Raw genomic sequence first — 23,311 nt, 5'->3', positions numbered from 1 at the left:
CTTTTGTTCCTAGGGATTTTTCATTTTTAAGGAGTTGCAGTAGTACTGAGGCACCAGCCTGATCTTCGTTCAGCTTTAAGATTCCTGAAGCATTAAAGAAACTGATGAAAGAGTGTTTAAAAATGTTTACATAAAGGAAAGACATACAACTTTTAATATGGGTATCCTTGCAGTTTGGAGGAGAATATGACTTGTAATGAGAAGCATTTGGAATGTGATTCTAAGAAATATTTAAGTTTTCTTGTTCTGAATCCTGATGTCATAATCACTAGGCTAAGTATTATTTTCTCCTTTCATGGCTGAGCAAGCAGCTTCCAAACAGAAAGCAGTGTTAAGGACTAGAAGAGAGGATTGAAAGAGCAAATTATACTCTATAGGGAGATTCCATATTTTTTTTTCTGTTATTTTGAAAGGGAATCATAAAGAAGGTTAAAAAAACAAAGCACAGCTATATACAGCATGCAACCCTCCCTAAGTCTTTTATTTTATCTTTTTTTTAATCTAACATAAACCCCACTAAGATGAGGAAGTACAAATTATTCTGGTAGTAGAAATCTAACGCACCTTGTACTTATCATCAGAAAAACTGAAATTAAAATACATGCGGGCATTTGCCTGTGAGAATACACATACCTTCTGTGAGTGCACAACCTGAAAGACAAAAATGAACCAAAATTCATGTTTTTTTTCAGTACAAACAGAACACAAGTTTTAGAAGATTCAGTTTATAATATACTGCCTGATTAATTTTACTATACTATGTATTTTACTGTGCTACAGAGATTGCTCAGTGAAAATCTGAATAAACCTTTAAAACAGTACAGGTGTGTAATGAAAATATAGAAGAAATATTAGAAGACTATGAAGAAACAAATGTGAATATCTATGTAATGACATATATCTTTGTGCCACAACGACACCCTGTACAGAATTCGTATAAAGAGATGTTGTTGATTTGTAATTTCTGGTTTGTACAGCATAGTGATATGCATTTTTTCCTCACCAGCATCACCGTAGATGAATTTGTGTATTGATTCCAACGTTTCATTCTTAAAAAAAGTGGCAATACATTCAAAACGATTCAAAGGGTTGAACCATTCCTGGGCTGAGATCCTCAGTCGGCTGGTCAATGAGTAGGTGCTCCCATTCCATGTGGAAAACTCATCTGTCCCCACCCCTTCTGTCCTCTTAGCACCGTTCACCTTCCAGACCAGATTCAGGTGATCAGGGTAGAAACCAGAGGCCAGGCACACCAGCGTGGCCTTGCTCTTCTGTTGGATCTCTTGCTTTGACGGGGAGAAGATGGCCACCGCTGGAGGTATGATTTCATCGTTCGTCCCTGAAACAGAAAGCAAAATGGCCCAGAGCCTCCATTAATGTCTTCAGTCAGAAACCCCATACTCTATTTGTGCTGTGTGACTCCTGATATCCATCCTTTCAACAACTGTCTGTTAGATGATTAGTATCTGTTAGATAAGCAGAAATCAGGAAAACGTTTGTGTTCAGTCATTACACAAAAAAACATAAAACCAGAAATGTGTGACTATTTAAATTCCTAGTTTCATCTCTGCCAGAAGAGTAGGAAAGCTGAAAAGATGCTGAGCAAACAGGTAGGCAGAAAAGTAACTCGTAGTGCTATAGAACCTGTATTTTTAATATTATACTAATAGATAACAGCCGATGTTGTAAGGCACAAGCCTCTTCAACTGACTGCATTACATTCCTGGAGATGTAGTAAGATATCATAGTTACTGCAGCGTTCAGAATTTTACTGCCATGTGACACCCTACATGGACTCATACAGTTAAGGTGACTTGAAAGGAAGAAGCCAATCTTTCTCACTGTCTGAAGTGTAGAACTGTTTAGGTAGGTAACCCAAATGTGCCTGGGACAAGTTTTGCTTTAGTTCTTAACTTACTACCCTTTTTTAAGACTATGAAATATCTCTTTACTTTTTTTTATTATTTAGATTATCTTCAGCATGACAAGTCTTCATCCTAGACTGCACATCTTCCCCAAATGATGTAAGATTCTACACATTCACAAAACAAAAAGTGTCCCCTGTCCTAAAGTGTTTAATACTTATATATAAGGCTTAAGACAGCAGACTTCTACAGTCTAAAAGATTTATGAGACAACAATCAGCTGTTACTCAGAATCTAGGTAGTGACCCTAAAAGCCACCTTTTCTTTCATATACTTTATTAGAGTGTCTCTTTTATTCAACTAGCCTGATAAACCTACCAGGTCTGTGTTGTGCACATGGAAACAGAAATGCAGACAATTACAGAGCGAAAGTGAAAACTTTAACTTTTTCTTTTGGTGTGAAGGCACTAAAAATTGCAGATATTCTTCCCAATCATTACCTCCTTTGTAGAGTGGAAAAAGAAGCAGAAGAGTTAGCAGAAACACATATTTTTCATATATAATCCCTATGCTGCATTGTTTGCTTTCAACTGACAGCCTTAATCGTGATTGCCAGTCCTTACTCTAAAAAGAACCTTAGGGTGCATCTGTGTAAATGTGTGAGCTTGTATAGACTTCAGAAGAGATAACTAGATAGCAATGAAGATAACTCCCTAGTAGGTCTGGGACTGTTCTGCTGTCCTTCCAGTAGATGTGAGAAGAGGTTTATCAGTTTTACTTCTCCCTCCTAGTACTTGGCCTTATGATTATTTTTTTTTTCCTATTGTAAAAGTATCTCTGATTTAAGTTCATTGGCTCATAGCCTAAGTGGCTAATGAGTGAAGACATGGAAACAGATAGGGAGAACACCAAAGAAAAATGGGAGAGATTTAATAGACTAAAACAAAAAAACCCCAAAAAAGACAAAAAGGAAGGCAGGTGAAAAAGGTAGACAGAAAGTATGATAAAACTACTGGAAACACAAAAAAAGCCAGAGAATGAGCATTCTTGAAATGGAATAAGGAGTCTGGTGCAAGCAAGAGCAGAGACAGTTCGAAAAAATATCCCATTCTTTTCTGATTTTCCACGGTACTCACGGCAGACACTGGCACAACGCTTAATCACATCCATGCTTAAACTCACACGTTCCTTATCACGTATTCTTCACCCACCTAACAGAAAAAATACCATAGTTCTCCCATTCCCATGATTGCAAGGTCCCTTTCATGGTTTGTTGTTATCTTTCACTCCTACTCTCATTTTAAAATCATCTGTGCATATGCTGGATATCATAAATGCAACAAAATTTTTTTAGTATCCTCCACATCATGCAGTTGGTGCAAATGGGGGAGAAAAGAAGAATAGAGGAGAAAAGTGCACTGAGAGGAAAAAAAAATTAGAGCTTTTTGAAAATTAGAAGGTGCTTAAAGGACTGTTAGAGAAACCTGGTGTTCCAAAGCAACTTTAGGCAAGCTGTCCGCTATCTATGGAAGGGGGGAGAAGATTACCACCAAGACTAGTCTTACCCTGTCTTATTGAGCAGAAATAAGAATATAGACTCCACCTCTAAAATGTTGCTCTTGATTGCTACATAAATCAACTACAAAAACTTGCAGACCAAAGGAGGATCTTTCATTCCCAATCTGTATAATGTTTTCGCTAAGAATGGGAGGAAACAATTATTTCTTCCTTTCTCCTTTCATACAATTACCAGTAAGGGAAGACAGCCAATGGACACAAGAATGTCAAAATTCAAACCTGTAAATCCTACATTTCTATATTAGAATATCTCATTTTAATAAGCAACCAGTAAAGCATTAATCCTATCCTCATGTCTGTATAAAAACCAACCATTTTTCTTTTGTTAACTAAGAATGGTCTTGTCCCCCAAAATAGTATAACATATATCACAAAGATCTTACTTCTGTCTTACCTATGACTGTGAGTTTTGTCCCATTGCCAAAATGCAGTTTTTCGTAATTCACACTGTTTTGCACCTGCAGGAAAACCTCTCCTCTACTCTCTGTTCTCTGATCCAAACCTGTGGACTAACCCTCCCCTCATCGTGCCAGCAAACGAAGAAATAAAAAATACATTAACTTACGGCCCATCACATCTGTGTGTCAAACAGGTAAGATCAATCTCAGGAATATGTCTTTTAGAGTCCTTTTTCTTTTGGCTTAGGTGAATTGATTTTGCGTCTTTCAGATTTTCCTTAGAGGATGCTTATCTATTTGTCTAGGTGTATTATTAGAAAATATTCTGTATATGCAGACAGAGTAATTTTCTTTGCTTATTTTCAAGTAAACAGCCTAGTTTTCTTAACTTCCTCATTTCCTTTCAATATCATGGATGTTCTTCACTTGTAAAATAAATACCTTGTTTTTTTTAACTTACAAAATAAATTGTAATATATAACACAGGACACTGGTCCACTCTCCCCATTGTAGCAGTTCCAAAACATCCCTCCCTTCCTCATTCCCTGGAATGAAGTAGCTGCTTTTTTTCTCTCTGTTCTCTTAGCTATGATTATTAAAGTTAGCTGCATAATTGGCTATAGTCAGTGAAGAATCAGAGTATTCATTTTCATCAGCTTAGGCACCTCAGATTCACACTGAAAAAATGTGCTGATCACTGAATATTTTCCTATGGAGATTGACTCCAGAAGCAATGCAATAAGAAGAAACCAACAGCATTTAGCACAGTCTTAGAAGCAGCCTTATTTCTCCCTGGATTTGTAGAGTCCAAATCCTGAAGTGTGGCCCAGATATTCCCTGAGAGTTAATTTTATTTGAAAGGAACTGCATCTTTTGTTCCTGTAATTTTCAGTGGCCTTTTAGCATCTACTCTGAAAAAGTAAGGCTGTTGTCCTAAATGATCTTTATTATCACAATCCTGGTGAGCCTGTTTTGTGGAAGGAAATTTGCTGTGCAGTTGTTTTCTATAACAACAAGGAATTAAACAGCTGCAGAAAGCTGGTAGTATTTCTTATGATGAAGTTGAGTAGTTATTCCTGGCTTGTGTCTTGTCAGTTAAAAATGCTAGTACACTTATTTGTTTTTATTGGTTGTCTGAGATAACACATGTTTTTGTCTACCCTGAAAGATCCAAAGTATTTTAAGTTTGTAGAGATGTGATTTTGTTTTCTAGACCTGTGCAAGGTTTAAATGCAACTCAGTTCTTTCCAGACAGATAGCGTTTCATTGAGTTGTCCTTAACCACCTATAGCCCAAGGATAACTAGTAGTATGGAGAACAGTTATGTTTTTTTGAATAGTGATTTTTGCAGTTGTTGATTTATTAAAAAACTATATTCATGATACACACATATTTTTTAATCCATTCTTCATTTCTATAGACAGGTTTTTATTCACTGAAAATACATCCACTCTGTTCTCCAAACTGAAATGTGCGTCCCTAGCTAGAGCCCTTAACCAAGTCTATTCTCCAAACTAAACTGCGTTGCTAGCATATCAGGAAAACAACAATTTGACAATGAAAGAGGGAATAAGATTTAAGTGAAGTTTTCTAAAGAGAAGACCTGGGATCTGAAGTGATTTTAAAAAAGAAAATGAAATTTTCTTACCTATTACTGTAACTTTTGTGCCACTGCCGAAATTCAGGTTATTGATGACCACAGTGACAAAGTGTTGTATCATAATCTAAGAAAAGGGAAGCACTTCAGTTGACCTCAGTAAGCAGAAGCTTAAACAATGTCTACTGCATCTGGAATCCCAAAATCCCAAAGATCCCTCAGCCTCTGTCTGAAGGGCTTTGATATAAAAACAGCTTGAAATCCCATTGCATTATAAAAGCATTTCCCAGAGTTTTTTTATACTTGCTTTGTGGCTGTCTTAGTTACATGCCTTTTTGTATTAGTGTTTCACCTTTGCAGCACTGAACTAAACTGAATCCATTTGTTTTCCCGTCAATGGTAGGTCAGCCATCTTGAATCATCTTTCGCTACCCTATTCAGTTTTCTGGTAGGTTACAAGTAATCCGTGTGAGGAGAGTCCAGAAGAATCTGTTGGCTGGTCTCAAGCAAGCCTTTGATATCCATTAGGAAGAACTTCAGTGAGATAGTGTGGAGAATGTCTAGAGAAAACCTTTGCGCTCATAGGCAGGAATCAATCAGTGGATAGTGGAAACTTTTCTAAAAGAAAAAAAACCAACATGTTTTATATAGTGCTTCTGAGAGAAACCTGCTACATGGTAGAGTTCTTTTTCTAACACTTCTATCACATTAATAAGTAACAGTTTTGAAGTCTCTGCCAAACACTATCACATCAGAAAAAAATACTAATTCTCTGTGTCGCATACTCTGCAACGTTTTAGGTGCATCTGCAGTCAATCCGGTTTGCTGAAAAATATTTCAGTGTCTCAGAATCTCCTGGTTTGTATTCCAGAGAGCTGGGATTGGTCATCAGATGATAAAAGTAAGTCCTAGCATTCTAGGCCTGTCAAGAAAACACCAGACAGAGCAAGCCCCTTTTGCTGCAGAATTCTCTGCATCTATCTTAACACATGCTCCCATGAGGCTTATGCACATATGGGTTTTTGTAAAGGCTTTGTGAGAAATGTATCATTGTGGATCACCTGTCCCCACAACGATACAACCTCATACAAAAACAATCCCACCCATTGCTTCACCCTCCCATTTTTGTCACCCAGTTGCCATGAAAGACTGTCATGGGAACCACAGGCCACATCCTTCCTCTGCCATTTCTGTTGTTGTGTGATAGTGTAATTCCCTCTTAGTGTATACATTATTCCCTCTTCCCCTAAGTTTATCCAGGAGTGATATAATTTCTAAGACAGAAAGATATGTGCCGGGGAGCCTTTGAATACCAGCACATATTGAGGCAATGAAGGGAAAGATAAGGCAAGTGAGCAAACCAGTTTAGATTTATGGCATATACAGCCCATCCTGGCCTAGTCTTCTCACATGAAAGGTCAGCATATAATCAGGAACATGACCAACTACCTGTAGTAAACATATCGTTCATATTGTTCTTCGAGGGTTTCACTTCAGGCTGTCTTGATATAAAAAAAAAAATATACTGTAAGTACAGGACAAAGTCCTTCAAAACAAGCTATTTTTTCTAGAAAAATCAGAAATTTTTGTCTCTTGTTTTCAGATATCAGAGAAGAACCCATAATTCATGGTACAGCCTGTTCAGCTGGGAACAGATGTTAGTGTCCCAGAGGTTGGAATAAGAAACACAACCTAAGCTGAAACATTTGGAACCAAGACATGGGACTACAGAGGACAAAGATATTGGACAGGCGGTCTCAGGTCCCCCTACAGCATCCTCTCTTCTATAAGAACAGAAGCATACTTAAGTCACTAATTATGGGAATGATTACAGACAATTGTCTTCGTTTAGATTGAATTCTTCTGAAAAAAATACATTTGTGATTGTATTTGTGTGGCTCTGTCTATATTCTAGGTCTAAAAGCGTTCTACTAAAATTCATTCAAGGTTATTCTGTGTTTTTCTCCAGTCTACAACCCGATTAATGTGCTTACTGTCAATAACAGACTGCGTGGTGTCTTTCATTTATAACCAGGTAAATTCACCTTTGTATTAATTTTGAAGTGTTTATATGTGATACTAACCTCTCCTCAGGGCATACTTCTAAGGCACTTTCCAAGACATGCCAGCAGAGACCAGTCTTATCCCACTTTAATGTTCATCTGTAAGCTGTCAAAAGGAAAGGCTCTGTTGTCCATGAATTGCAAATTGTTGAGAGGGAGAAAAGAAAGACATTTCCTTGATTTTTATTTCCACATCTCTCATAGAAGGCTTCATGAGCTAAGCTGTGGCAAACTTCAGAGAAAAAGGGAACATAAGAATATGCAAGCAAGAGACATTTGGGGTCATATTTTCTAACAATGGTGTCATTTTAGTGGTGTAATTTCACAGAAAAGTAAAAATTGTGTTACTTACATGTGTAATCATGTTACAGGATTCTTCTTTAGATTTTACAGAAGAGGCAGCTAAAAAAAGCCAGGAAGAACTACAGAGACACTATGAGCTTTATGGATTTGTTTCAGGGACACTAGGAAGTGTCCCTGATAAACGTTTAGTACTTTTGACCACAAAACCCTAAAATTAAGCAACAGCCTCCTTTCAGGGCATACCTGTCTACTGAAAAGATGAGATGATGGAAGGAGAGGATGCGTACAATCATATCCTGTGGTGGGTTGACCTTGGCTGGCTGCCAGGTACCCAGCAAGCCCCTCTATCACTCCCCCTCCCCAGCAGGATGAGGTGGAGAAAATAAGATGAAAAAAACCTCATGGATCAAGATAAAGACAGTCAAATAAAGAAAAAGCATGCGCACTGTGCAGAAGCAAATGAAAACAAAAATATCTATTCTCTATTTCCTGTCAGCAAGGGATGTTCAATCACTTCTTGGGAAGCAGGGCCTCAGTATACGTAATGGTTGCTCCGGAAGACAAATGCCTTAATAAGAAATGTCTCCTGCCCTCCTCCCTTCTCTTCGATTTTTATTACTGTAAGTGACATTGTACGGTATGGACATGGTTTTTGGTCATATCGGGTCAGCTGTTCTGGCTATGTCCCCTCTCGAGTTTCTGCTTGCTCCCAGCCGACTGGGCTATGTAGCAGGGAGGAAGGTTGGGGTGGGTAGGTTAGAAGAGGCAGCCTTGATGCTGTGAGAGCACTGCTCAGCAGTAGCCAAAACACTGGTGCATTTTCAACTGGCACCTTTCTAGCTACAAATACAAAACGCAGCATCATGAGGGCTGCTATGGGGAAAGTTAACTGTATCCCAGCTATACTCAATATACATCCCTATGCAGATAGTGATGCTATACCACCCTATACATAGGTATATTTCATTTATTTCCTTGTTTTGGTTCCCTTTCTCTTACAGCATGTGTATACTCATGTTTCTTCTTAGAGGACATTGATTTACACCCAAGCTGTTCCACTAAAGAACAATACTGTTTACCCAATGTTCTTCTTCTGCTCTCAAGCAATACCTGCAGTGCATGATGGCACAAATTTAACTGTCCAGTTATTTCTATTCTGAGTCAGTTCTTTTCTGGAGGATGGAGACAAGTTCTTTTCAGTGATGCCTAGTGACACAACCAGAAGCAATGGGCACAAACTGAAAAATAGGAGGTTTCTTCTGAACACAAGGAAACACTTTTTTTTTTACTGTGATTGTGATTGAGGACTGGAAAAGATTGCCAAGGGAGCTTGTAGAGTCTCCATGCTCAGACATATTGCAAAGATGTCTAGATGCTGTCCTGGGGCACTGGCTCTAGCACTGTTAAGCAGGGTGGGTGGATAAGATGACCTTCAGAGGCTCCTTCCAACCTCAATGATTCTGTGATTCTGCAAACCCCAGTAATGGCAGGACAACCACATCGCATGGTATAGCATCACTATCTGCACAGAGATATGAATTTACACATCTCCCTCCGTGATCTTGTCTTTTAAGTAGCCAGTATAACCTCTAGACTGCAGGTAGGCTATTATTGACAAACTGCTATTTATTTTTATTAAATATGCAGCTGTTTACACAGATGTGCCTGAGAGGGCACTGCCAAGCACCTTTGACTATCATTTCTCTATCTACCACCACCCTGCCATGTTCTACAGCAGGAGATGAAGGAGAATAAATACGACAGGGAGTACAGCAAGCAGGAAAGCTGCTGTTTTGTGAGAAACAACTTAGAACAGCTGCTTTTTGTGTGGTGCTGCTTAAGGCTGGCAAAAGAAGTACTACATAGGAGAAAACTGTATTTCAGAGCTGCAATAGGAAACTGTAACTGCAGAACTTCAAGATGCCAATGAATATTAGAGATCTCTGTGGTTTTCTCTACCACCCAGGGAACCGCACAGCTGTGACCAGCTCATTAACCTGCTGAATGTTGAAGGTTACTGATAAGTTTATTTTCACAGGGCTTTAAAATTGTCTTTGCTAACCTAAACTAAAATGCTCAAGAGTTAAATAGAAAGGAATCTTTCCTGTGTTATGTTCCCAGGGCATGAAGCTGGTTTTCAATATTTATGTGAGAGGTCTGAGCTAAGACTGTAACATTATAATTTTCAGGAACTAATAATGTATAAAAAGGAAATAAAAAATAATCTAAAAAAAATCACCTAAAAGTCATTCCCAAAGTTACATGGTGTTTATACATAAACTACCATATATATAAAGCACCATGATGTTTATATTCCCTCATGGTTTCAGCATAATCTACTTTTCCTCTAACTTTTACAGGGCACTCGGATCACCAGTAATAAGTTCCAGACAGCAAAAGAGTGAATGTGTTTGGTACCTGTGTAAGGATGTTTTCTATACAAGAACAGTGATTGAAAAGAATAAGGAACTAAGTGTGTCTCCGCTATGTGAGAGACAGTCATTTCCCAGTTTTCTGCTGTACGTCTGTAGCCTGATATGAACAGTGATATATCATTGACCTGAAAGTGTTCTGAGGAACACTCAGGTGAGTGCTCCCTGAGAACAAGGAAAGGAGTATTACACTTGTTGTGGAGCACCTCCTAGGGTCAGAAGAATATTGGCTACCAGGGTGTGCAAGGAGTGATGGCTGAAGCTGAGTCTTTGGAGGACTGGAGTAAGTCTAGGATGCAACTAGATTTTGACTTTTCAGAGCTTCCCCTGTGTCCAGGGTGACACTACAATAAACAAGAGTTTCTGTCACATATCTGTATTTCCCTAGCCAAGAGCAGTTCAGCTTCTTTTAGAACAGAACCTGGAAGCAAAGTAGACTAGGAGACTAGGACCCTGTCATGAAATCGAGTGAGCCATTTGGCAGCACAAAAGTCTACTAGCAATCTTGGTGAAATGGAGTGCGAGGAACATTTACAGGACATGCTCTCAGCTGATTGCTGCTCCTTGCTCTCACTAGCTATTCTCATCACCTTCACTCCTGGTTTGGTTTTTTTTCTGTAATCAAATTGCTGTTTCATTTCAGCATACCCAGGTATGCCACATCAGTGAGCAGCATAGTACATTTACTCCCTGTAACAGTTATGTGCTTCATATGCTATGTCTTCTGTATGAGCATGTGAGACAAACAGTTGGTCTGTGCTCAATGTTATACGGGTTGTTAAAGACATGACCTAAAAGCTGAAGCCCCAAATATACAAGTGTATAGCCCTACTTTTCTAAAGAACATTTTTGTTCTTTCATGTGCTGTTTCCCTTTCTTTTAAGAAAAGTTACGTCTGAGGTTATATGACAAAAACAGGAAAACTGACAGGCAATGGCAGGTGGGGGAACCATAATAAAACCCTGCCCTCGGTTTTCACAGGCCCATCACAGAAAAGTAATTAGTTCATCAATAGTTCATCTCTGCAAACAATGAAGAGAGAGGCACAATTAGAGGCAATTTCTGCCTTCAGCTGTCCCTCACAAGGGATGCACCATGTGACCACAGCTTTTTCTTAATCTGTGAATGGTGACTCCAGGGTCCTTTTCCAGCTAGCCTCACAGGTGTGCACATAGTTAAATGTACCTGGTATAGTCCTTTCCACCTAGGAGTTAATGGTTATGAGCCCCAGGACTTGATATACACCCAGTCTCCAGGCTTGAACGGATGTGCTGGTGTATCAAGCTCTAAGGATTTGTTAACAGTCATGGATTTCTGCAATTCCTGAAGATATTAAATAGTTATTAATGTCCAAGTTCCCTTTAACAGTGATATCTCCTGGAACACGTGGCATCTGATAAGACCTCACATACAGCATCATATACGGACTAAGGCCTCCTCATGGAGGCTGAATTTGAATCCTTAATAATGCTGAAAGAAGTGCTTTTACTCAGGTAACAGAAGTTTCCTGGCATACTTTACTCAACTTCAACTTCAAAGTATGATTCACTCTCTCCAATTGCCCACTAGACTGAGGCCTATCAGGCATACACAAATCCCAAGATATTCCCAGAACACCAATTAGTTGTTTGGTAACTTCTGCCACAAAATGAGGACCTCTGTCCAAAATCATTCCTAAAGGCACCCCAAGCCTTGGAATAATTTTTTTAAGTAAAATTTTTACTCTTTCTCTTGCCCTATTGGTGCGAGCAGGGAAAGCCTCTGGCCAGTTCAAAATGGTATCTACTAAAACTAGTACATACCAAGCTGTAAGGAAACTTTCTGTTAGCTGCACAGCTTACTAACATAACCTGTAATCTACATAATATCTTTGGGTGAGATAAGCTGCATGTGGACCAAGGCGTGGAAGGTAGAAGTCCTGTCTCAGCAAACCCTGTACATGGGGGAGTGAGTGATGTATATAATAGTTAACCGGTGTAGGTGCTGGCCTGTACTGTGCTGCATGTACAATGCAGCTTTCAGGCCTGTGCTGTGCTGCACGTGTCCCTTGGCCACAGGATAACCTCAGACACGTTGTTGTAACAGAAGAGAACGCGGGCACTTCCCAGCTGGTATTGGGCATTACGCCACCTGCCTGGCCTTGCATCTATTTAAAGGTGCACCAAGAACTTCTCACGCAAACAGCCTTTCTGTTCATGGGTGAGGATGATAAGAAGATTTGGCTGGCGTTAAATGAAAGGAGGTCTGAGGAGTGCAGATTGAGCAAGGACAGAAAGAAGGAGGTAGGGAGAGATTGAGGCAGAGAGGGCAAGAAAGATTGAGGGAAGTTAATACAGTGTAAATGAGAGCTAAATGAAGAAGGAGGCAAGGAGGAGTGGGGTGGCAAGGAGAGAAAGCAGGAAAAATAAACTCACAGGGTCTGCGAAGAAGAGGATGGGAAGGCTAGGAAGCAGAGGAGGTAATGAGAGAAAGGGGTCATCCTGCCTTGTGCAGCACCGACGAGGAGGAAAGCAGGTCACTTTTGTGCAAGGGGTGGTTTGCGCTCAGCTGCCTCAGCAGCCTGGCCACTGTGTTTCACTCTCAGCACAGTAATAGATTCCAGAGTCATTGAGAAAAGCATGCTCTATCCAAAGGGTCATCTTGCCTTCTTTAATTTCACTGCTTCTGACACGTTGGAAATCCGCTTCAACATTTGCTTTACTGCCTTCAAATGCATAAGCCACAGATATCAGCCTGGACTCCTTCCCTAAAGGCAGCTTGTACCAGTACAAAGCTCTGCTGGAGGATTTCATCTGGGAACAGCCCAGATTGAGGGACTGGCCTTGTCGTAGCACTGTGTCTGCAGACTGTTCCAGGGCCAACACTAAAAGGGAAAAAAAAATGCATAAAGAAGGAGGAGGAAAAGATGGGAAACCATGAACTAGGCACCATGGATTGCTAGGGAAGAGGTTAAGAAGGAACAGGGCAGGCTAGGCAGCGGCAGAAGGGATGGGATCACTCTTCAGATCAGCAAGTGGGTTAGACAATCATTGCAGGAGATTTAGGGATTCCTGCCCACCTCATTCATTGCCCAGCAGAGGAAGCCTGGGGGAATGGAACACTACCGGCAACTGGGTATGCAGCCGCAACAGCAGCAGTGGAATGGATGTCAGTGCTCAGAGGGACTTGAGGTCACTTACCCACAGGAGCCAGTGTGGCCACAAAAAGCCAGCAGTGAACCATGAGGAAAAAAACTTGTCTTTTCAGGAATCTGCCTTTTGTGGCTGCCCAGAGATACGTGAAGACGAAGAAACAAATGAGGATGAGACACATTGGGGTTGGGCAGGGCACAAAATGTGAGACATGATTGGCTGGCTGGGAACACTGGGGAATGGTGCACACAATCACAGGAAAATACTAAACCCCACAGAGATGCAGGCACTGGGAAGGTGAGGAGGGCAAAAAGGCATTGCATGGGCAGAACCATGATGAGATTTCGTGGAAGTCTTAGTCTGTACAAGGCAGAGGAATGCTGAGATTTTATTCTTCTTCTTCTTAAGTCCTTGGGAGCTGGAGGAATGAGGTATGAAGGACGCACATGGGTCTCTTGCATTTTTTCATGTGTTTATCTCTCTTTTCTGCATCCATGGCTGGTTCCCTCCCCACCCCCCACCCCTCTGCCCTGGTTCAGCTAGGAGTCTTTTTTTCTGTGCAGTACAGTGAGCACCGCAATTAACAGGAGTGAGAAGCAGGACCAGGAAAGACACCACAACAAACCAAAAGCCATTTACCTTCTGAGGGCTCTCATGGGCTTTGCAGTGAAGCTCTTTCCCCATCTCTTTCTCTGAAGAACAAAATAGTACCTGCACCTTCCAGATGTTCTCCTGCAGCTAACTGTGAATTACGAAACAGTTATTAATTTCTCCTACTCTCTGCAGAAGAGTTGGAAATGTCCCTGAACATCCCAAAAGAAAGAGTGGGATGGAGGAGGGGAGGTCTCTTTGCTGCTCCATGCTATCCCTACCCATAACACTTCACATTCTCGATAGAAGAGGCACATGAAACAAAGCTGGCCAGGACGCCCCTTTCTGGCTGCTTTCCCCAGCCCTCTTTCCCCCACAGAGGGATCGCAGAGGCAGGACATGCTCAGCATCCTAAGTCTTGGCCCTTTGCAGCCAGGACACTCACGTGCGTTTGAGTATTGGAAGTGCTCCAGGCTGGTGCAGCGATCATTGTGATGGGGACGGGATGTATATGAGGGGATCAGTGTTGTATATGCACGTGCATATATAAGTGTCCACGCGTGTGTGTATGGATGTGCACAGTACACTCTCCAGCCCTGGCCTGGCAGACCTGGTGAGAAGGGTAGGAGAAAAAGTAAATACCTGTGAAGGATCCAGTCAATGCACTGATCTAGGAAGGAAGAAGGGTCCAGAGGGGAAGGCATTAGGAAGCAGAGGTGCTGAGGACCGGGACCAGGGTGGCCTCTCCCTCTACCTTTCCTGTTGAAGGGCAGTTGCCTAAGTTCTTCCAGAGACAGTTTCTCCCTGGGACCTGAGGTGAGACTGGGGAGCCCTGATTGTCTTTGTCTGGTGCTGCCTCTGGGGAAAGGGCTTCTGGCAGCTTTGCTTCAACAGCATGCTTTGTCCAATCCAAGGAGCGCTCAAATACTGAGACTGTCTGTATCATTGCCCCTTCTGCCCGGTCAATTAACTGTCCAAGGTGTCTTCCCTTATTGACAGGACTGAGCTTGTCCTCCAGAGAACTTCAGGGGCTGCTGCTGTGATGTAGCCTTAAGATGACCAGGGTCTTGAAAGCAGCTGTACAGTACAATTTCTTTCCCTCATGCTCTGCCACCGACATATCTTTGCTGCTCTGCTCATGCACTCGCAAGATTCAGGCTACTGGCATCCTCCCCACAGCAGCCTCATGTGTTTCTACTCAGAAGGACATCCACATAGCCTCTCCTGAATGAGGCAAACTCAGCATAGGTGAGCTGGGAAATCCAATTAGCACAGGAGTGAACAACCGGAAGAGTGGCAAGGGAGAAAGGAAGCCAGGCAACAAATGACAGAGGTCTTCACTATGCCAAAGCCTGCTGAAAGCACATTTCCCTCCTCATAGAAACCATCAAACTCTGTACCTGGAGCTCTGCCAAGAGAGAGGGAAGGAGAAACAAGTGGAAATGCACTAGGATTCTTGGTGGTACTTCTTCTTCATGATGCTGAGGAGGAGAAGGCTAGCAGTGTGTCATCCACATCAGTTTTTCTCAAGGAAGAAAATTCAATGAAAGGCATAAGAAAATCTGTGCACAGGTACTAAGCAGGAGACACTGGACCAGCAGGTTGAGACTATGGTGTTGCTTATGTTACACAGTATCATGGTTTAGCTCTCGCCACTCCAACCTGGTCAGCATCTAAAACAGGGCAGTTGTAGCCCCATTTCCACCCCCAACAGGGATGGGGAAAGGGAAATGAGAAAGAGAGGGAGACTCGTGGACTAGAAACTAAAACTAAAAGACCTTTAACTAAACAATAATAATAAAAAAGAAAATAATAACATTAACAAGGAAATATTGCAATATAAACAAATAGACAAAATCCAGATCCCCAGTGACTCTAAGTTGCCACCAATGCTGCAGGGCAGGCACGGGAAGGTCCCTGGCTGGATTCAGTGGCAGATAGGAGATGGATTCAGGAACTGGATTCCTGGACACACAGATCATAACTGGGAGCTGGTGGACAGACGAGGTCCTCACTTGGACACCAGCCATTGAGGAAGAGTAGGCAATCAGGGCAACCTGATTTGTCTTGCAGCAATGTGGGCACCTAGAATGTGTCCTGCTGCGGTCAGGCACAATTCACAACTTAGCTTCTATTGCCTCCTTCACCCCCTTTAAAGCCATAGACTTCACTGCCTGCAGACAGTCCGAGTGTTTGGCTCTTGGAAATTCCTGGATTGCCTCCTGCTGGAGGTTTGTGATCTTCATAAGCCTGCACCCTAGACAGAAGGGGTTGTGGTTTGCAAGCTTGTAACTCCCACCAGGTTCCCAACAAATTCAGATGTAGAAATTGCACATTAGCCTTCCTTCACCCCTCCAAGCTGCTCTGTTCTCTATGGGCACCATTTGTAGCCTCTGCTTCCCACCTGTGGTTCTCCTCAAACCTAGAGCCCCATACCTCCACAATGAAGTGAACAGAGAAGTATACATGGCGAAGGCAGAGGTCTGAGTTTGCCTTTGGCAACAGGGATGAAGCCCTGTTTAAGCCATGGGTGTTTTGGCTGTGCATGCAAAAAATTCTCCAATGTGCTGCATTCAATCTCCTTTTCTGCTGACCCTGAGAAAACTGGCCTCCACTCCCCTACCTCCCAGCCATATTTACCTCATACAGCAGTGAAGTGGTTGTTTTTTCCTTCTTTTCTCTGAGAGTTTTCCATCTCTGGGACTGGAAAGCTCTCCCTCGATACTGGCTTTTTCAGCCTACTCCTGCAAAGCCAGGCGTGTCTTCAGATTAGAGCCCCAGAGAGTGGCCCAGACACTTTGCTTTCCTTGGAGGGCACTGGGTTGTGGGAATAAGAGCAGGGCATACTTGGATGTCAGGTTCCCTGAGGAGGGGGTTCGTGGAGGCTAAATTTGAATCCCTGATAATGCTAAAAGAAGTGCTTTTACTCGGGTAACAGAGGTTTCCTGGCTTACTTTACTCAACTTCAACTTCAAAGTATGATTCCCTCTCTCCAATTGCCCACTAGACTGAGGCCTATCAGGCATACACAAATCCCAAGATATTCCCAGAACACCAATTAGTTGTTTGGAAACTTCTGCCACAAAATGAGGACCTCTGTCTGAAAACATTCCTAAAGGCACCCCAAACCTTGGAATAATTTTTTTAAATAAAATTTTTACTCTTTGTCTTGCCCTATTGGTGTAAGCAGGGAAAGCCTCTGGCCAGTTCAAATTGCATCTACTAAAACTAGAATATATCTAAATCCTTCTTTTCAGGATAACTCAGTAAAATCTATTGGCCAGTAACCTCCAGGGGAATTTCCTTCCTTAACATTCCCAGGTATTACTCTATTATTGGTATTGCAGTCGTTTTTTTGGCACACCACACACTTTTCTGTAATGGAACAAAGAGTTTCTGTCATGGCCTTTCCTATAACTCCTTTTTTTAAGAGTTTTAAAAACATTTTTCTGTTCCCCGATATACTTTACCATGCTCCATTTTGGCCAATTCCCTTAAAAGAAAAGGAGGTATTACCACCTGCCTTGTGGGTGTGGCGAACCACCCACAATTTTTTTCTTTCACTTGCAATGTCTTAATCATTCTAAAGAATTAATTATCATTTCTAGGAGCTGCTTCTGGCCATTTTATTTCTTTCTCAGACACTCAAGCAAAGGTGCCGGTTTCTTCAGTCTTGTTAGCAGCTTTATCAGCCAATTGTTTTCCCAATCCAATATTCCATGTCTGCAATCGATGTGCCTTACAATGCATCTTCTGCAGGTCTATGAATACTGGCTAGTAGCTTTTGAATTTGTCCTGTATGCTTGGCTCCATTCCCATGTGCTGTTAAAATCCCGACTCTCTTTCCATGTGCCTTCATGGGTGTGTACAACTCCAAAGGCATATTTAGAATCTGTCCACATATTTACTCTCTCGTCTTGACTTAAATACAAGGCCCTGGTTAGGGTCACTAATTTGTCTTTCTGAGCAGAAGTTGTTGATGACAAAGCATGAGCTTCCACTGTGGAGCTTATTGTGGGAACTACACACCCTGACAACCTTTTTCCTCCTCACACAAAACTGCTCCCGTCTATAAATAATTCCCAATCTGGACTCTCCAGTGTTTTATCTTTAAGGTTCAGGCAGCTAGAACATACTTCTTCAATCATCTGCAAACAATCATACTGAGGGCTGTACCTTCCACATGGTCACTAGAAAGAAACACTGCCAGGTTAACAAGGGAGGAGGTCCAAAGGAGGACATCTTCTTGCTCTAATAATACCAGCTGGTATTCAACATTAGACTAGAAGAGAGCCGATGTCCTTCTTTTTCCAGGGCAGTGATGACCATATGTGGTACATATACTGTCGTCTTCTGACCCACTGTAAATCTGCAAGCTTCCTGGATCAGTATTACTGTGGCAGCAACTGTTTTCAGGCAGCCTGGTCATCTCTGGCTGACATTATTCATTTGTTTTGAGAGATAGGCCACTGCTCTCCCAGAAACTACAATAGCACTCCCAGGGCTATTCCACATCTCTCATGAGTGAAAAGCTCAAAAGACTTTGTTAGGTCCAGGAGCCCAAGTGCTGGTGTTTCCATTAAAGAGAATTTCAAGTATTTGTAGGCTGCCTTGCTAATTATCAGTCCAACCCAGGTGCTTAGAGGTAGATGTCTTCGATACCTCAAACAAAGGTTTGACTAACAGTTCATAATTTGAAACCCAGAGCCAACAGCATCCCAGCATCCCAAGAAAAGTTCTTAATTCACAGACTATCTGGGGTTCTGGTAGCTGGTGAACTGTTTCTTTTCTTTCCATTTCCATTTTTCACTGTCCTTGTTGTATCTCAAATCCAAGACAAGTCAGAGTTCTTTGCACCACCTGAGCCTTAGCTCTGGAAATTCCTTATCCACTTGGACCCAAAAAGTTTGGAAGACTTACAGTCAGTCACAAACAGCTCTTTTTTGTTTTGGTTTTCTTTTCAATTCAAAAGAGGGACTGAGGGAGGCTACAATTGCCCAGAGCATTCAGTTCCCTATCAGCATCCTTGGTGCAGAAAGAGACCCATGCCTGTTAATTGCATGAAGGTGGAAGAACCCAGCTCCTTCTAGTGACTCACCTGCTCACTGGATGAAAGTAACCAGGTTTACATACTTTGTGTCTCTTGTGTCTCAGCAGAGACACACAGAATTCATCTGTTGCCTATGTTTGTGCTGATATTTCTGGTATATCACATGCAACATGCAACCAATTTGTTTTCCAATGTAGAGTCCACCAATCCAATCCATATCTCTTCAATTTAGAAAAAAGTATGTTGGGGGGGACCATGTCAAAGGCTTTACAGAAGTCCAGATAGATTATATCTCTTGCTTTTCCTGTGTGCACTGATGTGGTTACGAGGCAATGTTCAGTCATATTGTTGGGGGTGGCAGTGGGGACACAGGCAGCGTTTGTGTTGCTGCCTGCTTGTTTTTGTCCAGTAGGAGTAGGCTGCCTGCGTGTTTCAGCACGCTCTCTCAGCTGTTTTAGGAAGTTCTGTACTACCCAAGTACATGCTGATAAGCAGCAAAGGTGTTCTGTTCCAGAAATGGCTGCCTGTAACTGACCGAAAGACTTCTGAAGATGGCAAAATATTCTAAGATCTTCCTGGTTGAGAAGGAAGACAAATATTGCGTATGTTCCCTGAGTGACACTCCTTGCCTCTGTCCTTTATATCATAGCCCATGGAAGTACCCAAAGAAATGCTGCACAAAGAAGGGGTGCCTAGAAGTATTTATTTTTTGATAATTTTTGCATATCCAGTCCCAAAACAGAGGAAAATGATGAGGAGAAAAGGTAGGTCATGCAGAATGAGAGTGTTTCAGTTGGAAGAGATGGTTTCTTTGATCCAGGAGACATAATTGCAAACCTTAGTGTAAACTCCAGGATAGCCTTTCTTTGCACATCCAGAACCCCAAGAAACAATGCCCTGGAGCTGCCCATTGCAGACTACTGGACCTCCGGAATCCACCTGTGCACATAAATGATACAGATACTCAGAAAATGGTAGCAGTACACGTGAGGAGTCAGAGATTTAGGACGGAGAGGCAGGGGGACAATGGCAGGGGACGATGATTAACAGGTGAGAAAAATCCCTAGATTCACTGAATGAGTAACTTTCACTCAATGTCTCTGCTATTGTTCCTCACAAAGAATCAAACCCAGACGGAAACCTCAGCATTCAGACATACCAGCACAGTGAGTATAAGTGCTTCTCTAACAAGATGGGGAAATTCTTTCCCCATTTTGTGGCACAAGCAACTATGAACTGACAGCAGTGAAAAGAACATACAGGGCTCCAACTTGAAACTTTTGCAAGTCAAAACTGGACTTCACTTTCCCACAATGGACTGCCTTGGAAATTTGCTCAGAAGATGGGCTTCCTTATAAATTACAGAAATAGAAGTAAAACACATACTCACCAGCCATGCCAACAAAGGTGACAAACAGGAAGAACTTCATGATTTTGACTCAGCCTCAAGCCCAGACTGGTGGACTGGAAGAGTGGAGCTGCTAGAAATACGTTTTTGGAAATGGCCTTATCTCTTGCCCAAGGTTTTCTCCAGTCAAAAAGTACACAATGGAAAATTTGAAGATCCAAATGCGAGCATTAATGGGCACTGGTAGAAACTACAAATAACGTATCAGCTAACCAGAAACATTTCCTGAGATAGAGAGATATTTTGAATTATTTCAGAAGGCAGCCTTCAATTTAAAGATATATTTGAGCCTTGGAAGATGTGTAGGTGTTTGCCCATTTTGCTCTTATACGTAGCAGCTGTTGAGAGCAACCCTCAAGCCTCTTTGAGATAACTCTACACTGATGGGGTCGTTCTAAAAAAGGCATATTTTTTCCCGAAGATGAGTGATGTTGGTAATGGACAGTAAGATAATACGCATTTCTTTTGGAAATAAACCACCGTGACCCACAAACTATTCTGTGTTCCTTACCACCCCCCAAGTGAATTTGTTAGAATATGGGAGTGAGTCATCTATTTCTGTCAAAACATTTTTCCCACCCAATCCAAATGATAGTAATATCAGCCAAAGTACCAAACCACATTTTTCTGTTTAGCTTTGGAATGTTCTATAGATACTCATCTTTGCCACAGAAGACTTTCAGTACCACGCTGCTGTTTATGAATATAATGCATATGAACAAGGTGCTGTGAGAAAAGTAACAAGATCTTCTGAAATCCTTGGCGAGACTTTAATGGAGAATCAGCATTCTATGCAAGTAGCACAAAGACTTTCTCATGCAGACATCCCCCCATCCTTCTTGACAGCAATACTGCATTATAAAATACATCAAAAGCTCACAAAGGTACTTAGCAGGATGGTACCCAAGGGTTTCCAGTCTGCCTTCCACTAGGGTAAGGGTTGGCTCTAGAATTGGTGCAGGTCTCTCAAGGCCTGGACCAGAACATTTGGGAAAGTTTCTTTGAGTACCGGGCCCAGCCCCAGGACTACCTCACACCTCTGGCCATGAGTTTGCCTCCCTGCATCAGCAGAATTTCCCTGTCCCAGCTTTTGCCCATCACCTTTGGGTCCTTTCCTGGCCAGCTCCAAGAAGAGTCTGTCTCTAACCCGTCCTCAGCTCCCTCTGGGGAAGGAGAAGATGCAACTATTGCTCTCCTGTGTTCTCTGTTTCTGGACAGACAAACCCAGAACCTTCAACCTTTCGCCACCTGCCCTGTGTTCCAATCCTCACCATTTCCGATACCCTGATAGATTTCTCCCTTTTCCTGGGAACACAAGGTGGCTTTCTTCCACAACTGTGGTCTGCCCACTGTGGAGTATAGTATGGGAATGATTCCCTTTTGGCCCTGACACCTCTATCCTTTCTAGCCGAGCCAAAAGTATGGTGGGTTATTGCCACAGTGCACCTTGCAGATCCTCACCTACAAGATCATGCTCTGCCCCCAGATACCCTCGAGACTTGGGCTACATTGAATATTATCAGAGTTTTCAGGTCACAGGTTAGTGGCACGACTCAGGGACCCTGGCGTACTGCAGTGTGCCCACTCCCTGGAGACTGGTGGGGCCAAGGGACCAGCACACACCTAGAAGTGCTCGGTGGCACGGTCCTGACAGCATTCTGGAACTCCAAGTCCTTCCCACATGGCAGCTGACTGAGATCTGGATTTGTGGTGAGACACTGTACTCTTGGAAACTGCAGTGTGAGCAATCCCAGGAGACCCTGGAATCTCAGAGACACATTGGTGCACACAGAGCGCTCAGTTCTGGGATCCTTTGTCAGACTGAACTCCACGGTGGCCTTGGCTTTCTAGCTGGTGGAGAAAGGCTGCATGAACTATACCACATCCTGCTTACTCGTGAGTTAGGCTGAAAGAGAGAAGAAATGGAAGAAGATTTAGGGAACAGAAGGCAGGTGGGTGTGAGAGAGGGCAGAGAAGAAAAACAGAGGCGTCAGAAAGAAAGAGGGCAGAGGGGGAAAGTGAGAAGTGGTCTTTGGATGTCTGAGAAGAGAGGCAAGGCAGTGAGTACAAGAAGAAAGGGTGATCAAAAGGCAATTCAGATATGGGAAAGCATAGGGCAGAAATTAGAGAACAGGCCAGGAAAAGGCAGATGATAATAGCACTCAGAGGCAAAGCTAGAGGGCAAGAGGAGAAATGATGTACTGTCAAATACAGGATTGTGTGTGCGCTGGGGGAAGATCCCTGCTTGCATTTCTGCTGTGCTTCTCCAGCTTTTGAGGCACTGTGTTTCTTGCTCAGCACAGAAATATGTTCCTGAGTTATTGAGCAGGACATGATCTACCTTCACAGATAAGTGCTTGCTCTTAGTCCCATTACTCTGGAAGCGGTTGCTGAATTCCTTCTCAATCTCTGCCGCACCACCTTCCACCGAGTACACAACCAGCTGCAGAGTGGCCTTCTTCCCAATGGGCAACTTGTACCAGTACATAGCTGAGAATAAACTCTGCTTGTGGGAACAGTCCAGGGTCACAGAGTCTCCCACTCGGACAACTGTATCTGGTGACTGCTGAAGGGCCTGGCCTGGAAAGAGAAGGGAAGAGATGTGAGGAGTGAAACGCATTAAAGAGGACACAAACCCATGTCCTTGAAGCATGACATGGCATGAGGTGGCATAGGGATGTCAGCGAGTGTGGGACAGTGTCCCATTTCTCTGAGAGAGACACGTAGGAGGAAAAACCCAGCTTCAAATACAATAACAAATTTGTTAGGAAAATAATGACTTTAGTACTCTCAACTGAAGTATTAAAATGGTAGAGGAAAATAAAATTATATCTGTAGAGTTTTCTGGCTTAAGCAGTTAAAGAAATGTTCACCTCATTCCTGGACCTTCCCCTC

At 42.3% G+C, this 23,311-nt stretch overlaps 1 gene segment (V, D, J or C); it reads right to left on the bottom strand.

Moving 5' to 3' along the window:
• LOC138724743 (T cell receptor beta constant 2-like) overlaps positions 1–23,311 on the bottom strand; it is a 35,096-nt gene that overhangs the window by 3,643 nt on the left and 8,142 nt on the right. Inside the window, 4 exon segments of the C gene segment in view lie at positions 634–651; positions 1,004–1,339; positions 3,838–3,890; positions 12,805–13,099. Coding sequence covers positions 634–651; positions 1,004–1,339; positions 3,838–3,890; positions 12,805–13,099 — 702 coding nt within the window.

Source organism: Phaenicophaeus curvirostris, chromosome 1 (genome assembly GCF_032191515.1).
Source record: "Phaenicophaeus curvirostris isolate KB17595 chromosome 1, BPBGC_Pcur_1.0, whole genome shotgun sequence".
NCBI lineage: Eukaryota > Metazoa > Chordata > Aves > Cuculiformes > Cuculidae > Phaenicophaeus > Phaenicophaeus curvirostris.
The sequence above is the reverse complement of the archived record's forward strand: the minus strand, read 5'-3'. Positions and strand labels throughout refer to the sequence as shown.